Raw genomic sequence first — 18,304 nt, forward strand, 5'->3', positions numbered from 1 at the left:
TGTGACATAAAATCTTTTAATATATTGAGCAATTTCATTAAGTTCTCTGTAAAGAAAGCAAAATACAGCATGAAATACAAAAGCTTTTAAAACATGCCAGGGAATTTCAGTGGGAAGGTAACAAATTATGCAAGCCACAGGCCTATAATACCCATTAAAAATGTTGGCTGAGACATTAAACAACTACAGAAACATTTTTATACAATATGATTTAAGATCTATTGTTCAAGAACTTGAGAGCAAACATTTACTCTTTTCTGATTAATATTAGCAACTTTAAAAAAAACAAAAAAAGGTATTCTTCTGATGACTGAAATACATTCCCAGGTAGAAATCAAGCATCATAGTTCTTTCCACAGAGTACCTCCAAATAAAGCACAGCCAAGTATTGCCTGAAAGATTAAACACTAGGAAAACTCTACACAGCAGAGATTCCCACTTTCAGAAATTTACTTTTTCCTGCTTTTGAGGGAGCTGTTGTGAACCCTTACTCTCTTCTGCACAGAAGAAGCAATCTTCATAGACGCTTTCTTTGCGAGGGACCTTTCCACAGCTCCGGGTTTCCATAGCAACAGCTGAGCATCCTCTCCACCCGTCAACAGAGACTCATCTGTCAGGTTCCAGCAGAAAGAGCGAACAGTGGCAGAGTGTCCTCCGCAAAGGGTACCCACCAGGCTCAGTCCCTCAGTGCTGCAGCTGATTAGGTGAATGTTTCCTGTGGACGTTCCCCCAATAAGAAAGAGTTTGTCTGCCTTTTCATGGTACAAGCCACCTACCAGGTAATGTAAGCTGTCGTTTTCAATGCAGACTGTGTCTCTGACATCCAGAACATGCAATAGTGTTATTGGTTCTTCGGTATCTAACTGAGCAATGTCCCACCAACAAAATCCCTCATCGTGTGTCATGCAGTAGACCTGTTTATAATCTTTCCCAGACCAGCCAATAAAACTTACTGATGAATCTGAATTGCAAGTTGATATCAAAGCATCATCTTCATTATCCTTGTTAATGTCAAACACATTAACCAACCCATCAGTTGACCCGGAAACTACCAAGTTGGGTTCGATAGGATGAAAACAAATTTTAGTGATATCATCATTGTGACTTTCAGAATAGACTCCCAAGGGTTCTTTAGTTGCGCTGGCACAGTCTGTAATGCCTCTTGCATCCCAGAACACCAGAAACGTGTCCTTTTCAACTTTTTCTGTTCCAGCACAAATTATTAGATCACTGCAGTTGATATCAAAACTGATGAAAACATTGGAAGGATAGCCACTAAATACCTGCACGGCTTTCTGAGTTGCTACACGAATGTCCCAACATTTTACTGTACCGTCACTGCATGCGGAAAACACTATGCTGTCACATGCGTGTGCAAATCTGACTCCATTAAGTATCCCAGGACGGCTACTGTACTCCCGCAGGAAGTTTAATGTTTCCCTGTTATATACCCTAATTGACTTATTGGAACACGAAACTGCCACAAAGCGACTGCTTTCAGATTGAGCAGGTTTGGAAACGTCTATATCCAGTAAGTAAGCAGGTTCCTCACTTAGTGTAGAACGTTTTGCTATGCGCAGACTAGCAAGCTGCTCCTCAATCTTCTCTACTGCAGTCATTTCAAATGCTGTTCCTAACGTTGTCAGAAACCTGTAATAAATAAAATCCAAGGTGAGCTTTAATTATAACATTCTGAAATAATTTTAGCTTTAAAAATATATATGAAAAAACACCTTGCAGAGAGATAACGCATGAAGTCACAATTCAATTATCCTGACGTCCTACCTACTACAACTTCATTTACAGAAATGGAGAACCGGAAAGGGCTCCCTGAGTTAAGGAGTTCAGTCTCTTGTGACTGTAAGCACTACATCATGTAATCCCCTTAAAAGATTAAATAGTCTGTCTGTGAATCCTGTGAAAATCACTTAGCTAAATTTGCTTTATTATTTTTATAAAGTAAATAGTGATGTTCTCCACAAGTGGAAAGAAAATGAAGCCTTCACCACTACCTAACGAGGAATAATTTTTGTTCTAAAAAGTTGCTATGAGGCACAGCCCACAAATAGTTGCATCAGTACAGCTGCAGGAGACTTCTTAAGTGAACTTTTCTGCTGTTGGGGATGCGCAAAGGGTAGGCAGAGAACAAGACCAAAATTATGTAGAACTACAGCCTGAAATGGCCAGATGAGATAAATTTTACAAGTATTTAGGTGCCCAATGATGCACATAAACACCTGTCAGCATACCACGGCCTACCTAAACAGGCTACATGACATCAGTGGAATTCACTGGAATTAAGCACCTTTGGCATTTTCATCAATTCTCTTAAGAACCTAAATGTTTTTTGAACCTCCTATAAAACCACATAATGCTGGCTCTTACTGCAACTGATACAAATCTTCCCTTCGGAGGCAATTCTTCCCTGGCACTACTGAACCCTCCTAGAAACCCATACTATTTCAGTGATGTACACAAATTCAAATTTTACCAAGCAAAAAAAAAATTAAAAAATATTCTCTCAATCCTCTCAGACATAGATTCTCCTCTAAAAAAAATGGTGTGCCCTTAAAAAAACAGAAAAAGAAAAAAGAAAAGAAAGAGAAGGGAGTTCTCTTTTCTATAACACAAAGGAAAATTCAATTCTGTAATTGCAGTAAAGGCTTTCATCAATTTAGAGTCAGAAAAAAGTACTGAAGCGTTTAAATTTAAATGAGATATTTGCCAGCATAAACAATACGTGGTTTTAGTGAGTTCACAAGCTACAACTATTTCTAAAAGAAAGATGTAGGTGGGCTATGTTTAGTAAACATAACCATCCACATGAATGACTTTGGTTAAAATTACAGGTTCAATTAGAGTACTCTTCTGTGTTAAAACAAACAAACATTGAGGGAATCACAGCAGGTTCTAGGGCGTCAACACTCCAGTGACTTCTCACTGGTACAGATATTTCAGGTAATGCGAATAAGGGTAAAGCAGTACTCAAAAATCTTCTTATTTCCTTAAGGACTGGGCCAGCACCCAATCCTAGTTACTACATGCATGAAAGGACCCTTTTTGAAAAAATCCAAACAGAAACAGAGTAAAAATCAGTCAGACCAGAATGCAAGAAAATATTCTCATGCCTTTCCAGCTGTCCCATCGTAAATTTGTCTGCAAATTCTTCAGGCTGGATTTTTACAGATGGAATGAGCAAGTTTCCATGTATTACTTGTTTTAGGGTAATTATTTTAACGGTCCGTGAGAGACCAGCAACAAAGAAAAAGTTGCTATGACAAAACTGCATTCTGCTTTTTCTATTTCTTCGTGTTGTTTGTAGTTTCAGGGTTATGCTTTCCCTCCTCCTATTTGGTACATAAAAATATTCATGACGCCATGTGACAAACGAGCAAATTCTTAAAAAACAGCTTAAGTAGGCATACTCAGAAAAACTTAATTCCCAAGTCACAAGTAATCTCACTAAGCTATTTGCCTCAGTAATATCCTGACAATGAGGTCCACAGGTTAATCTTCTACATCAAAGCAACCTTTCAGAGCACATCTACAAGTAATTTTTGCCATAAAATGCAGACATCCTGTGGAAACTCCTTTCCCCTCCGAAGAGAAGTAGTTCAACATGTTTTCTGGCATTAGCCTGCGTACAACCCTACCCACAGAGCTTGCTCCTTACTTTTCTGGGTATGTCTTCAAATGGAACAAGCTTTTACTAGAACTATTACATAAAGCAAACTGTTCTCAAACACTGCTTGCTACACTGCTCAAACACAAAAACATTAAACTCCCATGTAAATTAATAATTTAAATTTAAGAAATAAAATATTTTAATATTATTAATAAGGACAACTTCTACTTAATCCAGTTTACTGAAGAATTACAATGGAAGCTTCTATTTAAATACCGTTTCAAAAACACATGCTTGAAGGTGGAGAAAGGAGTTTTCATAAACCAGCTATCCTGTAGTGCTATAATTACTTAAAAAATTGGGTTCTCTCTGTAAACTTTTTGTAAGAAAAATGTAGTTTTCCAGACTGACCTGAATTTCAAGCTCTAAATATTCAGACTTTTTATACTCAATAGGCCAAGTAAACTCAGACAGACATGTTCCTGACAAATGTCATCCATTTGGAAAGCAAGCTGCAGTTGTTTAAATATTACTGACTTTGATAGAGAATATTATTCAACGAGCAGTTTCTACAACACTCGTGTCAGAGCTTTTACTGCTGGGAAGGGGAGGGCGAGGGAACTCTGCAAGTACACAGAAGTTGTAAAAAGCCAGCGCCTGCAAAAGCATGTTCATTCAGATTTAATAATATTTTCTGAGAAATAAAATTAGCCCAAGATAGCTCTTAAGCTTTTACCCCCAAAATGACATAGGCACAACTATTCTGAAATACCAGAAAATGCTGTTCATGTTTCCAGATAGATGTGCAGTTTATATCATCAGGAAGCTGGAGGGTACAGTTTTCAATTCTATTTCCACTGCAACAACTAAGAAGCCTTAAAATTGCATTTGATGGCAGGCAGGTTTTTGCTAAAAACTCAGTAAAATGTCTGCCCTACTAAGAAAGTCTTCAGACTATTATGAAATTGTGATTGAAGGTTATATAAACAATTCATGCTCAAACTTAAGGGTGTAGCTGCCAGCCCTTCCTTTTCAGAAGGGGAAGTCACTGTTGTATTTTGATGGGAAAGTTTAAATGGCAGGAATAGGATCTGTGTTAAATTTATGAGACAAATAGGAAACAATGGTCTTCCAAACACAATAGAAGATAACTAAGCATTGGACTGCAGCCACCTACATAGCACATGGTGCTCTGCACCGCAGAAGTGAAGCGCTTTTTGTTTAGCACTCTTTAACTTCAACAATACAGGTATCTGTTTTGTTTCTGCCACAAAGAATCCTTTGGCAAAGTCAGTATCTTTGAAATCTGACATACTTTGGATATAGCACAACAGCCAGTTGCGATGATCAATGAGCAAAACTGCTCACGCTGATGGGACAAACTGTCTGATGCAAAGACTTTGTAGGGCACAGCCAGCCTGCTCTTGAACAGTTCCAGTCTCAGAAGAAATCGCAGAGAGCGCTGGCCAAAAACTTCTCTTACTCCAAGGTAACTCCTTTGCTCAGAACATAAGGTAGTTAATTAAATTCAGGTTCTCCACTTATTCCAACTCACAATGGCCCACACTGTGGATCTACAGTCTCAAACCAGACAAAATCCAGGAGAACACCACCACTTGGATGACACACAAGCATCTGGCTGAAGGTGTCCAGCTATGGCTAGTCACTTGTGTTTGACGCAGAAGTCCAATCCCATCCTCAGTGATCACCATTCCTCATATGTAACAGCTGCACCTCACATAATGCATTCACATCTGCACTCCCTCAACAAGGTAACACCTTTTACAAATTAACCCTGAAACTTCTGTGTTATTGTATTGTGTGTAGTCCTCTGGAACTACATTCATGCGATCTTTTCTATGAATTAACTTCACTGTTGTATGCAACTCCTGCACATGTCCTCGATATCACAACTACCAGAAACAATAAGCTTCTTGAAGGACACTCAAAACTCATTACATCTTGGGAACTCAGAATAAATACAGTACTCTGAAATAACCTAAAATATTTTGACCTCCAGGGCATCCTATGAGGCTCCTTTAAAAAAGAAAAAAAGCTTGATTTTTAGAATAGAAGGCACAAAGTGGAAGGGATGCCAAAGAGGCAGGACAGGATTTTCAGATGCCTTTGTTTCTCACTAGTGGAGTGTGGAAACTACCACACAGCAAGACTAGAAGCAAACAGCCAGAAGTGCCGAAAGCAGGCCTTTCCAATGACAATGAAAGGTAAGCACCTATCCGCACCAACTAAACATTTAATATTGTCTCAGCATATACTGCTGTGCTCTTTGTGCAGTATTCTAAATGTTGCAGTCTCAACTCAAGCCAACAGACTCACGAGTCCTCTTCAATCCAGAAAGTTTTTCAAAAAATAAACCAACAATTCCCAAGTTATTTTCCTTCTCCTTTTAGTGGTGTACACAAGATGTTGCCAAATTGCATAGTTCTCGTTTCCAAAAGGGAATGTTAGCTCAACAACATAAAATTACCACTCTGAAAAACACCGTGGAAAATGTAGGAGAAGTGGAATTTTGCCTCAAAGTTTTAATCAGTAACATAAGAGTAACTTAAAATTAGGAGGGTAGAAACACGTAATAAAAATGAAAACAACCTGTAGTTTTGGCAATCTTCTCCGCAGAGGTCAAATACCAAAAATAGCAAGGGATTTGAACAGCAGTAGATGAAATCTTGCACTGTTCTTTCCTACTATAAACAATACAAACAGACCCTCCCTTTATTTTCACGATTATTAAAAGTTCAAGAACAAACCAAGAACAAACCTGGAGCTCTGGGCAGGGGAAAGCAATTCATGCATGCAACATTACATGTGGTTTGCATTTTAAAACAAAAATGCAAAGTGCAAGGTTGGCTGAGGAGAACGCATTAGTACACTGCACTTCACTAATGCAAAATGCCTTTAGAGACCTCTCCTCACTGGCACCACTTCACAACAGAAGATGGATCAGCCAAATGATCTAAACACTGAAGGGAAGCACAAAACACCCATCAGGCATGCATAATTTCTGCAGGACACAAACTCCTATAGTTTATTTTGTTATTTTACCAAAGCAGAGAGATAAGGTGTTTTTCCAGCATTCCCACAAAGCCATTTTAAGGCAAAGAGAATAGCATTTAGTCTATCCAGCAGGGAGGGAATAAGATGTGCGAGAGGCTACGCTGAAGTGCAGAGACAAGATGTAAACTGCCAAGAGAATTATTTCATCCTTTCAAATCAGCTACATCTAGTTGCCAAACATAAAGCACAGCAAGAAAAAAACTCCACGCAATTTTGCATTTGCAGTACAGAGAAAAATATTCTATCAAGAGAGCAGAAAGGAGGAAAAAGATAAAACACTGCCACAACAAAGTCTATGGGAAGAGCAAGAAAATTAGTTCTACCAAAGCCTCTGCCTTCCATAAAATCAATTCCTACCCTCCCACCAGTACAGCCCTTGGGGGTACAGTCCTGTTCAGCAATGGAGAGAAGAGCTGTAGGTGGGACAGAGAAGCAAGGAAATGGCCTTAACAACAGTTTTGGTTAGAGGAAAAAAATAAAGAGTCAGAACTAGGAGAGAACAGAGTGAAAAAGTCACAGGTGCTCACTGCTTTGGGGTTCAATAATTTTAAAAAAGGGAAACTGCAACTTTTGTGTACTTGCCTTTTGGGGGCATAAGCAGGTGTTCATGTCAATACAGAAACAAAACCTCTTTTTGAATATTATACCAGATATCCAGAGAGACAGAACACAAAAACAACTTTTGGATTTGACCAGGCATAGTTTTAAATGCATAAACCATAAAAACCATACATTGAATATTTTCATCAAAAGAAAACTTTAACAATTAGTCTTTTTGGTACAAGATTTTGCATTCCAACTGGAACGACCTATTCTGATTTTGCATCCAACACTGGAAAATATGGTGGAGGCAGGCGAGATTTAGAAAATTTAGGCATACCTTCAGGTCCAAATTGCAAGGAATTAACATTCAAACTTGAGTAACTGAAAACCTGTTGATATAAATCCATGAACCAAAGAGACGATAAAGAGCTGCAAAGGACCCAGATGATAAGCCATCATAAGAAAAATCTAAGTGTAGAACAATCCAAAATACAATTAAAAAATTCAAATAAGCCAGAAAACACCATACAAAACTATGAAAATGCTCAAATTACTAACTTTGGCTTCAAATTTAAGTCAAAATTCTTTTAAATCTGATGCTCAGATAGCTAAACTACCTTCTCCAGAACAATTTAGGAGACCCTAACATAAAACATTAGAAACATAGTTTCTAAATACTCTAAGAAGCTGTGTCAGACATTATTTCAAACATGTTTGAGAATTTCCCTCTTTCAGTCTTCTCTTTTCATCCAATTCCAGCCTAGTGACACAGACCTACTAACAGAGGAGCAGCAAAGCAAGCTCTCTGTCACCAAAATCACACTGATATGAGCAACTGGATCCAACTGAGAAGTTTCTTGTGAGGGGGAGGTTTCCCAGTAGTGACCTCACCAGGTAGAGGATGTTATTGCATCCAGGTATTGATGAAGTGGTCATCCAATAAAGGAGACTGCAGAGTAGTAAGAGGATAAGAGATGGTCTATTTTACTCTCATGGCTATTCTCAGATCAAGCTGACAGAAGCTGCAGCAGAAGCAATCCTATTTTATACAGATCCAAAAGATTCCCAGGCAAAGGTTAAATTACAGAAACAGATACTTCTAAATTCTGTCTGTTCTCCTTTATTTTTGTAAAGAATACTGTATTTAAAACCCTCTGTGAAAGCTGATCTATACCTAAATTGCACACTCATGGCCTCTGAACAGGTAAACAACAAACTCTGTGTCCTCAGGTGGATTCCACAGAACAGGCAAGAGCTGCCAGGAAAACTGTCCTAGCACTGGGCCTTGGCTTTTGCACTGGAACAAGTCTGAGATGGGGGTCAAATATGAGGCTTGTGCCTACTGCTCCTCCCTTCTCCCCTCTCCTCCCAGGCACAGACAGTGCCTAACCTGTACTCCAGGCCAGCATGCTAACAACATATGGGGTGAGGCATCCAGATCACTTTCTAAAACAGGGGTAAGCATCTACCAGGGAAGTGATGGCCAGTTCTGCAACACTCACCCTTTCTCTGACAACTACCTTCTCCTGTGATGGGACCCAGGATACTGGTTAACACCCCCCCACGGAACGGAATGTGGACAACGCGTGCACCCAACCACTCCAGAAGACTTCACTGTCCAAGTGCTATGCAAACATCAAAGCTCCTAACTCCAGCAGATGCTAGAAAACTCATAGCTTCAGTACACAGTACCTTTGTGTCCTGGTGTCTGCCTGTAATGTAACCATGGCCATTCAGCCAACCTGCTGCAAAACTTGAAGGGAATCCAAGTCTCAGCCTTCTGCATTTGTGCTTATCTCATCAGACCACAGTGACCACAGAAAAATAATTTCCTTTCTCTTGTGAGCACCTCCCACCGTAGACACCATATTGACATTACTTTTTGTAACCACAAGCATAGGGAAGAAGATACAGAACCAATCAGTCTCTCAATTATGTACAGCCAGCAACTGCTGGAAATCAAACGTGTAGGGTACAATGTTCTCCCGCATGTGGCATTATGGTTTTCTTCATTCACATTTCCACAATATAGCCATGAGCAGCTAAGAGAAGGTTCATACCTTTCTCTGAACTATTCCTCACACACCTCCTCACTAACAGCATTTTCTTTTGTTAAATGGTCCAACAGCTTGCTGTTTGACTTGGCACTAGAGCTATGCACCAAGTTGTTCAACTCACAGATAAAGAAGACAGAAATAAAGCTATCCGTTCAAGTGGATTTGAACAAGAGCCTGGCCTACAAACACTTACTAGTCCTGATTGTGGCAGAACAGCTTACTGCGTAACTCCCAGCAAGATGCAACATTCACTCTGTACTTTCTTAATCAGTGAAACAAAAACAGCATTTGCCTAACTCACTGATGTTTGGGTACACAAATATTAGTAAGTACAGTCAGCAGCAGACTTTTGAAAGAAACAGCCTTGTTCTGAACATCTACCCTGCAAGATAAAATGCAAAAGTCACAGTAATACTGCAATGCACCTGCAAATTCCACAACTGAAAAGTGCTTTGATGTCCTTTCAAGTTTAGGATTACAAGAAAGGACTCTGAGAACGATTATTTTCAGGGCCATTTTAAGCTGAACAAAACCACCACATGAATGGGCAACCCAATGATCCACCCTACAGAGAAAGGTGAAAGGAAAAAGTTACTTATGCAGCTGCATGTATAATTCAGTGACTCTGAAATAACACCACTTATTTCCTTCAATTTAGACAGTGCCACTTGGTACCAACATTCTCATATAAAAAAACCTGGAAATAAGTAAGAAGATTCTTCCCAAATATCAATAAATTTTGCTGAAATTCTTCCAAAGAATTTGTTTCTACACCACAGGAAGCCTGGGAAATTTCAGCCTAAATTTAGCAGCAACCGTAATAAAAGGATATAAAGAAATTTAGCTACAGCAGGAAAAATAGCTCCTACTACCACACACTGGTGCCAAAATACCTCTAATGAGATAAAATGTTTTATTTACCAGCATATTTTAGAAATTCTTTCACAACAGTAATTTAGCTTTAGTACACTTCATTACCAAAGCTCATTCTTCAAAACACAAGACTCTTTGCTTAAAAACCCAAGCTTAAATCAGCTACTACAGTTCTCGTCTTCGCTAGGGATGTTGCTGGTGAACTGATAAGAAGATATTCCCCTACACGTGCAGATGTGGCACCAGTATTTTCCGAACACAACATTCATGTGCTTGGCAATTTTTAACACTATGCTAACATCACTGCCTAAGGAATCCTCTGCAGTTCCAGATGTATTGTGCAAGCACAAACATCTGTCAAGCCTAAGCAGGGAAAATGACTTCTCATTTTCCTCATTTGCTTCCCCAGGAACATGCAGATCACCAAGGTATCTTCGCCAGTCACATCCTACAATATCCATTTTTTATATTTAGCTAATCCAGAACATCACCACATCAAGGTAATTTGTCAAACCCTCTCCAGTATCAAAGCAACAGGAGAAGCTGGAGATCCTTGTGTGCCCATGACAGTTCACAGACTATCAATTTCCAAGACATGCTCTTTGTGTGCAGCCTGACGGCTGGAGGCTCTGCTGAATCCTTATCATGCCCTAAGCTCAATTTTCAATGCTTTGTAGTAGGCAAAAGGAAAAGATGTCATCTAAGTGACAACAGTAGGATGGAAGAGGCTGAAATAAAGGGTTTTACAGCTATGCTGACTCTATCCTATTCAAGAGGTAAAGAGAATTTACCTTTCAGTCTCCATAAAAGATGCTAAAGCATCAAGTATGTGCACATTGTACCCATGCAAGGCACTCTCTTCAGCTCTTTGTTATCAAGAGCCTTTAGACAGTGTTTACACTTGAACCATACACAGCACTCCAGTACTAGCTTCACCACTGGAATACCCAGATTAAAAAAATCATTTCTCCCTTTTTATAACATCCAAGTGCATGGTGATTTTTCACCATACTGCACTGTAAGTTCACGTTCAACTTATTTTTCACTACGAGAGTGATTTAGGACTTGGTAATAAGAAATTGAATAGCAAAAGGGAAGGACATAAAAGCAAGTATGTAGGTATTGATACTCTACCACTTTCTGATCAAGAGACCTACTGCATGCAGCAACACAGACAATCCTTGCTGGCAAGTCACAACAAAAACTATATGCTTTTGTTAGCACCCATAAGACCTGGGTGGGGAATTTATCTTTCTGAGACCCACAAAGACCTTTCCAATATCTTTGGCAGACAGTGTTGCCCCAAAACAAGACCAGGATAAAAAGCAAAGTCAAGAGCCTTATACGTTTTAATAACCCTGACCTCAAGCCATGTTTGTCTCAATGCTTTAGTTGGTCCGTATTTCACAGGGTCCTTGGCTGAAGCCAACCTCTTGATAACTAAGCCATAATCAAGTGCAGAGGACGGGTTAGATGATCTAGGGAATGTACTGTTTATTTTACAAGAAGTAGCTGGGACACTTTGCCTTGTATAGCTTGGCAAACACAGAGACTGAGAAGGGATATGATTACTATCTACAGATACATCAAAGGAATAAATGCTGAGAAGGGAGGGGAGCTACTCAAGAACAATACTGGCACAACAGTTTAAGAGTATAAACTTACCATAAATAATATTTAGAGCAGAAATTATAAAGTTTATCTTTCAAAACAGTTTCCAATTAGAACAGCAGGGGCAAAAACTTTGACTGTCTTCATCAGCCTGGCACCCACAACTGCCCTTGTACAGCAAAGAACACAAATAGGAAGGCAGACTGAAAAACAAGCAACTATGAGATAAGCTGGCTCATCGTTTCTTTCTGGAAGATACCACATTGCCAGACAGACAATAGCAAGACCCAACATTTGCTTACTACATAGTTTCAGAAGCAATATTAAGACCGTACTAAAAGAGTATGTATGTGCACAGAGAGAATGCCGCTTCCAGCTTAAAGTGGCTTCCTCTCTCCACGCCCCTGAAATTGTCGGGATAAGAGTCTGAGGACTTGAGCGCGCACCTCCAAACAGCCACACCTTTTTGCAAAGGCTGTTGCGTGGAAAACGCAATGCCTCCCTCTCAAGTTTGAATGTTTATCGGTCACCGCAACGTAGAACTGAAGACTTTTTGTCCTGCAGTGACTGCGTCTCTCGGTGCAACACAAACATGACGTCAGCGTGGCTGAGGACGTGCGCTAAGGCCATCTCACAAGTCACCAGGGCGTCCGGCGGAGAGAGGCTGTTATTTCGCACTCAGCCCACTTGATGTCACTAATGACCACCACTCCCGAGGAGCTGCAGAGTCCCGGATTTAGACCACGCAATTCAAAAGCACTTACCCATTTTATTACATTTATATATTCCTACACTCGTTTTAATCGGTTACGATAAGCTGTGTCCTCTAACACAGTAACATTCAAGGAAACAAAAACTAAATTTAGAGTGCAAGGCATAGGAAATAAGCCTGAAGTACTGCAAAGAACTTTACTGAGGTACCAGCGTTTTTTTCTTCCTTTTAAAAGCCTCAGGTCCTCAAATCAGACTATTAATCAAAAATCACAGCCTTCACTTAGAACTGTCTAGCACCAAAAACTGGAGAAGAAAAAAACCCCCAAATTCAACTACACTGCAACTTTTTCTTTCTCATCTGTCAAAGAGATTAAAAATAAGTTACACACTCTTTTTTGAAGTCTCATTTTTGTGAATTCAATTCAGAGCTTTCGATCTTTCAGACTTCATGACAACGCAAGAAGCAACTCTGGCATTTCCAAGCAACACACACAGAAGCATACAGGGAACAACTGACTTCTGTGCGTTTGTATTTGCTCTTTAAGAATCCAGCAAGCATCAAGTCCAGAAACACCCATCACTAAATTTTCCCAGGGAAGGGGGGTGGGAAACAAACCAAATCCAACAACTAGAAGACCCTTCCTCTCTCAATCTGTTACACTCACATCTGGCTCCTAGGAACATTCCTGAAGCAGGAACATTCAATACACAGACACGGTAATAGTTACCCAAGACACTAAACCATTAGAATTAATTTTTCCTTAAATCTATTTTCCCCCTTTTAAAGAGTCATGAAATTCATTAGATATATTAACAGATATTGAGTAAACTAAAATCAACTTCACTTACCTCAAAAAAATCCTCCACAAACTGTATACAAAACTTGAGTAAATCAGGTCTGCTAGAAGAAAAGCTGTTATGTTTCTAAACAAGAACTTTTGCTTTCACAGCCATCTGCTTGTCCCTTCTGATTCCACAAAGGAATAATAACACTTAATTCCAGCTCTCTCAGTCATTCCCATAGCAACAAACATACACACATACGTATTACAAAAAGATTCTCAAATTACTGAAAAATGACCAATATCTGAAGCTTCCTATTCCAGGTACTGCCAGCACTTAACTCCTTCTAGCAAGCAATTTGCCAATTTTAGTTAAATGCTACGTTGTTTTTTCACCAATTTAACTGCTTACCAATTGTACAGCACTTTTACATCTTATTCTTAATGAGAAGCTGAGCAATGGTTTTACCTTGAAATAACAGGCACGGGAAAAAAGAAAGATCACAGTAGTTATGGCTAGCTGCAGAGAGGCGCGCAAGTGCAAAGTTGCTAATCAACTAAAAAAAACAAAGAAAAAAGATGAAGACTGTTGAAGAAAAAAAAGAAATTGCAATACGATTAACAATACAGCAAAAACCATCATTTTACTTTAAAGCTAATTTATTTGAATCAGTTAGTTTAATCCAGCATAAGAACTATGAGTGTTTTAATGCACCTGTTTTTTCACAGATAAGATTCAGTTGCTTTATTAAACGAAGGATTTCCAGAATCCTTTGGTTTTGATTTTTCATTAAGTTTTCATTTAGCTAGGAAACTAGAGAATTAAAGAAAAATAGCAAGTGCCCTTATAAGCCCACAGTGAAGTCTTATATAAAACAGCAAGTCTCAAAGAGCAAAACAATAGGGACTAAGAGGTTTTAAAATACTTCCATTCCTCTATCTGTTGCAACTTTTAGTCTGAAACTAAACATTAAGGTCACCTCAAAACATTTTCAACAATACAAATAGTGTAATAAAAAAAAAATAACAAAAATCTGAGATATTAACAGTCTGCAAGAAGTGCCTTCAGATTAATATGAAAGGGGGAGATAAATTTATGTAAAGTCTGTAAAGGGTATAAACAACAGTACAGATGGTTTGTCTTGCAAAGGAGATCAGACTAGATAATACAACAGTCCTTCTGGACTTAAACACCTGACATAATGAAACAGAATAAAAACGTGTAAGACTGAAGAGTTTTTAAGAAAATATTAATGTGAACTTGTTAAAATGGACAGCTGTGCAATATTTGCTTCCTGCCACTGCTTACAAAATATTTTGATTGTTGAAAACACTCAAACACCCTGTAAGGCCTAGAAACAGGACAGAAAAAAACATCCTATGCTGGGACATTGAGAACAGCCTAATAAAATTACTCGGTATTTAGCCTGCAATTTGAGCATGATTTTTTTCAATGCTATAGACAGGCTTACTTTCTTTTTCCAGTGAGCTGTCCACCCCCACCTCCTGCTTTGTTCTCACTGAAATATTTTGTTGAAAACTTGCAACAAAGTGTCAGCTAAGGCAAAAATACGTCATAGAAACAATTCACCCAAACTACTGAAATTTAATCTGAAGCCAACATATCAGCATCAGACATCCTTCACTTCCAGTCTAAAGCTTTATCCACCAAAGCAACTACCTTCTACATACAATTTCACAATCCCTCCCCCTCCCATTTATTTTAGAAGCTAATACAACACTCCCTGGTCAGTCACCTCCATGCACCAAGTTACCTCCACATATATTTAACTAACCAACCCTAAATTAAATGCTCTAAGCTTCTTTAAAGACTGCATTGAACATGTCCCATCTCTACATGCTGACTGCACCAGCCCCACAAATTAACAAAATATGCTTCTGCCAGATCTGAACCAGCACCAACTCCGCTTAGTTTGTAGGTACGAAGTGCTGCAATAGAGCTGTCCTTTCCCAGGGCTTCAAAAGCTGCAGGCAGGAAGGAGGGAACAGTCTGAGGGGAGCTTTGAAGGGAAGAAAGGGGAAGGAAAAGGAGGTGGCAGGAGGAAATGTGAGGAAAATGCACCAGCAAGAATTTATGTAACCCTTCTGTTAAAGGAAAAGAAATAGTACTGGAACATGAGAAGGGGAAGAGCTAAGGGAGAAGCGGATAGTGGGTCAGGCTAAAGACTGAAGAGCGCAAAGGCATGTTTGAAGCTGAACTTCCTAACCCCACATGGCTATAGGCAACACACTCTTTTCCTGCCTTTCTTATGTCCCACATTGTCCATCTTGCACCTAAATTGTTTGCAAGTCACAAAGCACACTCATCTCCAAAACCTGGCCTCGCGAAGTCTCCAATTCACAAGTCTCATCACTCTTTTTTTATGTCTGGTGTGAAACCCGCTAACAGACTTGTCATCACACAGGAGAAGGTGACCCACACAGAAGACATCTTTTCACTCATCAATTAAAACCAAGTCCTAAAAGTCTGCACAGGCAACTTTACATCAACATGGCTAATCAGCAAGGTAGTGCTGATATCCTTCTGCTTTGGTTTTTTTTCAGAAAAGCTTAGAAATCCCATTAGATATATAGTTACAGTAAAAGCATTTCAAAGCTGCAGAACCCATCTGGGAAGTGCTGCCAGCACATAGCAGCAATCTGGTTTTACACAAGACCTCCCATGCAGTCAGGTACAGACCAGATCCTAGGGCTGCCCAGCAAAGGACTCTTGTCCCCAAGACTGATACACTGAAAGAAAAAAAATTTTAAAAATCATCTTATACTTAGGGCATTTAAAAAACTACCTGAACATCATCAATCATGCCATGTACAGCGGAACTCTTACATGGCAAAAAATAAGGTAATTGTTTCCAAAAAGTCTGAGAACACATAAGAAACAGCCAGGCCCCACGTCACTGTCCATGTATGCAGAAGCTGCCAAGGAGTCCTAGGCCCACCTTCCCTACAGGGCTGTTCCTTGACCCCATAAAAAGATATTTGGAGGAAAACACAAATAGCTACCATAGTCTTTAAACAAACAGAAGCCAACATGTAAACTTTAAACAAGCATTATGTAAAATTAGCAACTCAAAAGCAATCCTCGGGATACAGATGAACAGAAACCTTTTCAGTTACTCTGTCGACAATGACAGTTATCTTATAGGAGCCACTCTGCACACACACTTCACTGAATCTGATGATTGTTCTCAAACAGGAAACCCATTTAAAATATTAGGAAATAAAAGGCATTAACATTGCTTAGTTCTGAGAACAAAGTTTTTACAGACCCCAGAACCAGCATACTAAGAAAAGGCCTTGTGTTTCTGCATTCTTCCGAATACACATTTCCAGGGAAAATGAATTTGGAATTATAGAATTGTAACCAATATGAGTCAGTAACATAACATAGCACTGACAATTCTACTCCCCATATCTTGTAGGCAAAAGTTAATTCCCCAACACAGCATATTTTGAAATACCTGTTGGTTAGATAAAACATCATTTAAGGATATACATATTATGGCTTTAGCAGTGGTTTCTCAAATTTTTTTTTCTTCAGAAACATAAAAAAGCTTCTTTTCACTTTTTCCCAGGGGAATAAAACAACCAAACAAAAAACCTAAATCAGAACTTTTATTTCTTCTTCTGGCCTTTTCCAGATTTTTATTTTGGTTTGGTTTAGACTGTTACTATTATTAAAAGAGGTCCCCATCTTCACCAAACCTAGGTGAGGTCAGCTGGTACCTACCAGCGTAACTTCTTAATGAACATATTTTATCTGCCAATACAGGTGCTAACTTTAAACCTGACAGCCCCTAAGTGGCCAGTCACAACTCTAATCAGATGTGCCTGCCCAAATTAGCAATACACTGACCCAGCCCTCATGTCAGGCTCAACCCTAGCCCAGTCTCTACCAGCCACAGCATCAAAGCTAGAAAGGGTGACCAGGCCAGTGTCAACCCTCCATCAGCCCTTTATGCCATGTTCATAGAAATCATTCAGGTTGGAAAAGACATTTACCATCATTGAGTTCAACCGTTAACCTAGCACTGCCAAGTCCACCACTAACCATGTCCCTAAGTGCCACATCTATGTGTCTTTTAAACACCTCCAGGGATGGTGACTCCACCACTTCCCTGGGCAGCCTGTTCCAAGGCTTGACAACCCTTTTGGTGAAGAAATTTTTCCTAATATCCAATCTAAACCTCCCCTGGCGCAACTTGAGGCCATTTCCTCTTGTCCTATCGCTTGTTACTTGGGAAAAGAGACTTCAGAGTGCTTTGAGAGCACAGTTAGTCTTTCTAAGCTTCCAGGCTTCACTGAGTAAAAGGATAAACTCATAGTGTAAGTCGAGTGCTTTTATTCACTCTTTACCAGCGACACAGACAGCATCACTATCAGCAAAGTAAGAGATGCTTCAGTTTAGCCTAATGGAAAAAGAAAAGCCAGCGGTGAGGGAAAGAAACTTCAGGAGCCCCCCCTTTCTCCTCCCTACCGCACAGGGCACTGCCTACACCAAGAGGCGTCCACCCCCGATGCGGAGGGGCAGCTTCAGGGTCGGGACAGGGGCACCTCCGGGCTCTCCCAGCCCAAACCACCCGCTGCGGGCAACCCCTCTCCTCCCCGCCCCCCCAAACCCCACAGAGGCAACCCCTGCCAAACCCACGGGACCCACCCTCCTCCCCAGCCTCAACAGAGGAGACCCCTTCCCTCTCCCAACAACCCGCCACAGAGAACACCCCCCCCACCCCGGCCCCGAAACCATCCCCCTCACAGGAACACCCCCCCTCACCTTCCACCACATCAACGCCCACACGGCAAACTCTGCCCTGCCCACAACCGCCCCCTCACCACAGAGGACCCCCCCCCCCCCCCCCCCCAGGGGTCCTTACCCCGGTCCCTCACAGCCGCCTCCTCCCGCCCCGCCGCGTGCTCGCCGCGCCGGCGCCGGCCCCGCCCCCTGTAGGCCCCGCCCCCGGAGCCCTCCCCAGCCACCCCACCGGTTGCTCCGGCCGCTTCGC

General features: G+C 40.4%; 1 protein-coding gene across 8 annotated transcripts; it reads right to left on the minus strand.

Annotated features, from left to right (window-relative positions):
- On the minus strand, window positions 1-18,304 carry WDR89 (WD repeat domain 89). Of its 8 annotated transcripts, XM_030005732.2 has the most exons (3): window positions 18,176-18,193; window positions 17,625-17,710; window positions 1-1,650 (listed from the first exon to the last, which is right to left on the minus strand). In XM_030005732.2, the coding sequence occupies exon 3, from the start codon at window positions 1,617-1,619 to the stop codon at window positions 450-452; it is 1,170 nt and encodes a 389-aa protein (XP_029861592.1). In that variant the 5' UTR covers window positions 1,620-1,650; window positions 17,625-17,710; window positions 18,176-18,193; the 3' UTR covers window positions 1-449. The 8 variants fall into 8 exon arrangements, with proteins under 8 accessions (XP_029861592.1, XP_029861623.1, XP_029861586.1 ...); XM_030005763.2 differs by lacking the exons at window positions 17,625-17,710; window positions 18,176-18,193 and adding an exon at window positions 18,284-18,304; XM_030005726.1 differs by lacking the exon at window positions 17,625-17,710 and having other exon boundaries at window positions 18,176-18,250.

Source organism: Aquila chrysaetos, chromosome 2 (genome assembly GCF_900496995.4).
Source record: "Aquila chrysaetos chrysaetos chromosome 2, bAquChr1.4, whole genome shotgun sequence".
NCBI classification, from domain to species: domain Eukaryota; kingdom Metazoa; phylum Chordata; class Aves; order Accipitriformes; family Accipitridae; genus Aquila; species Aquila chrysaetos.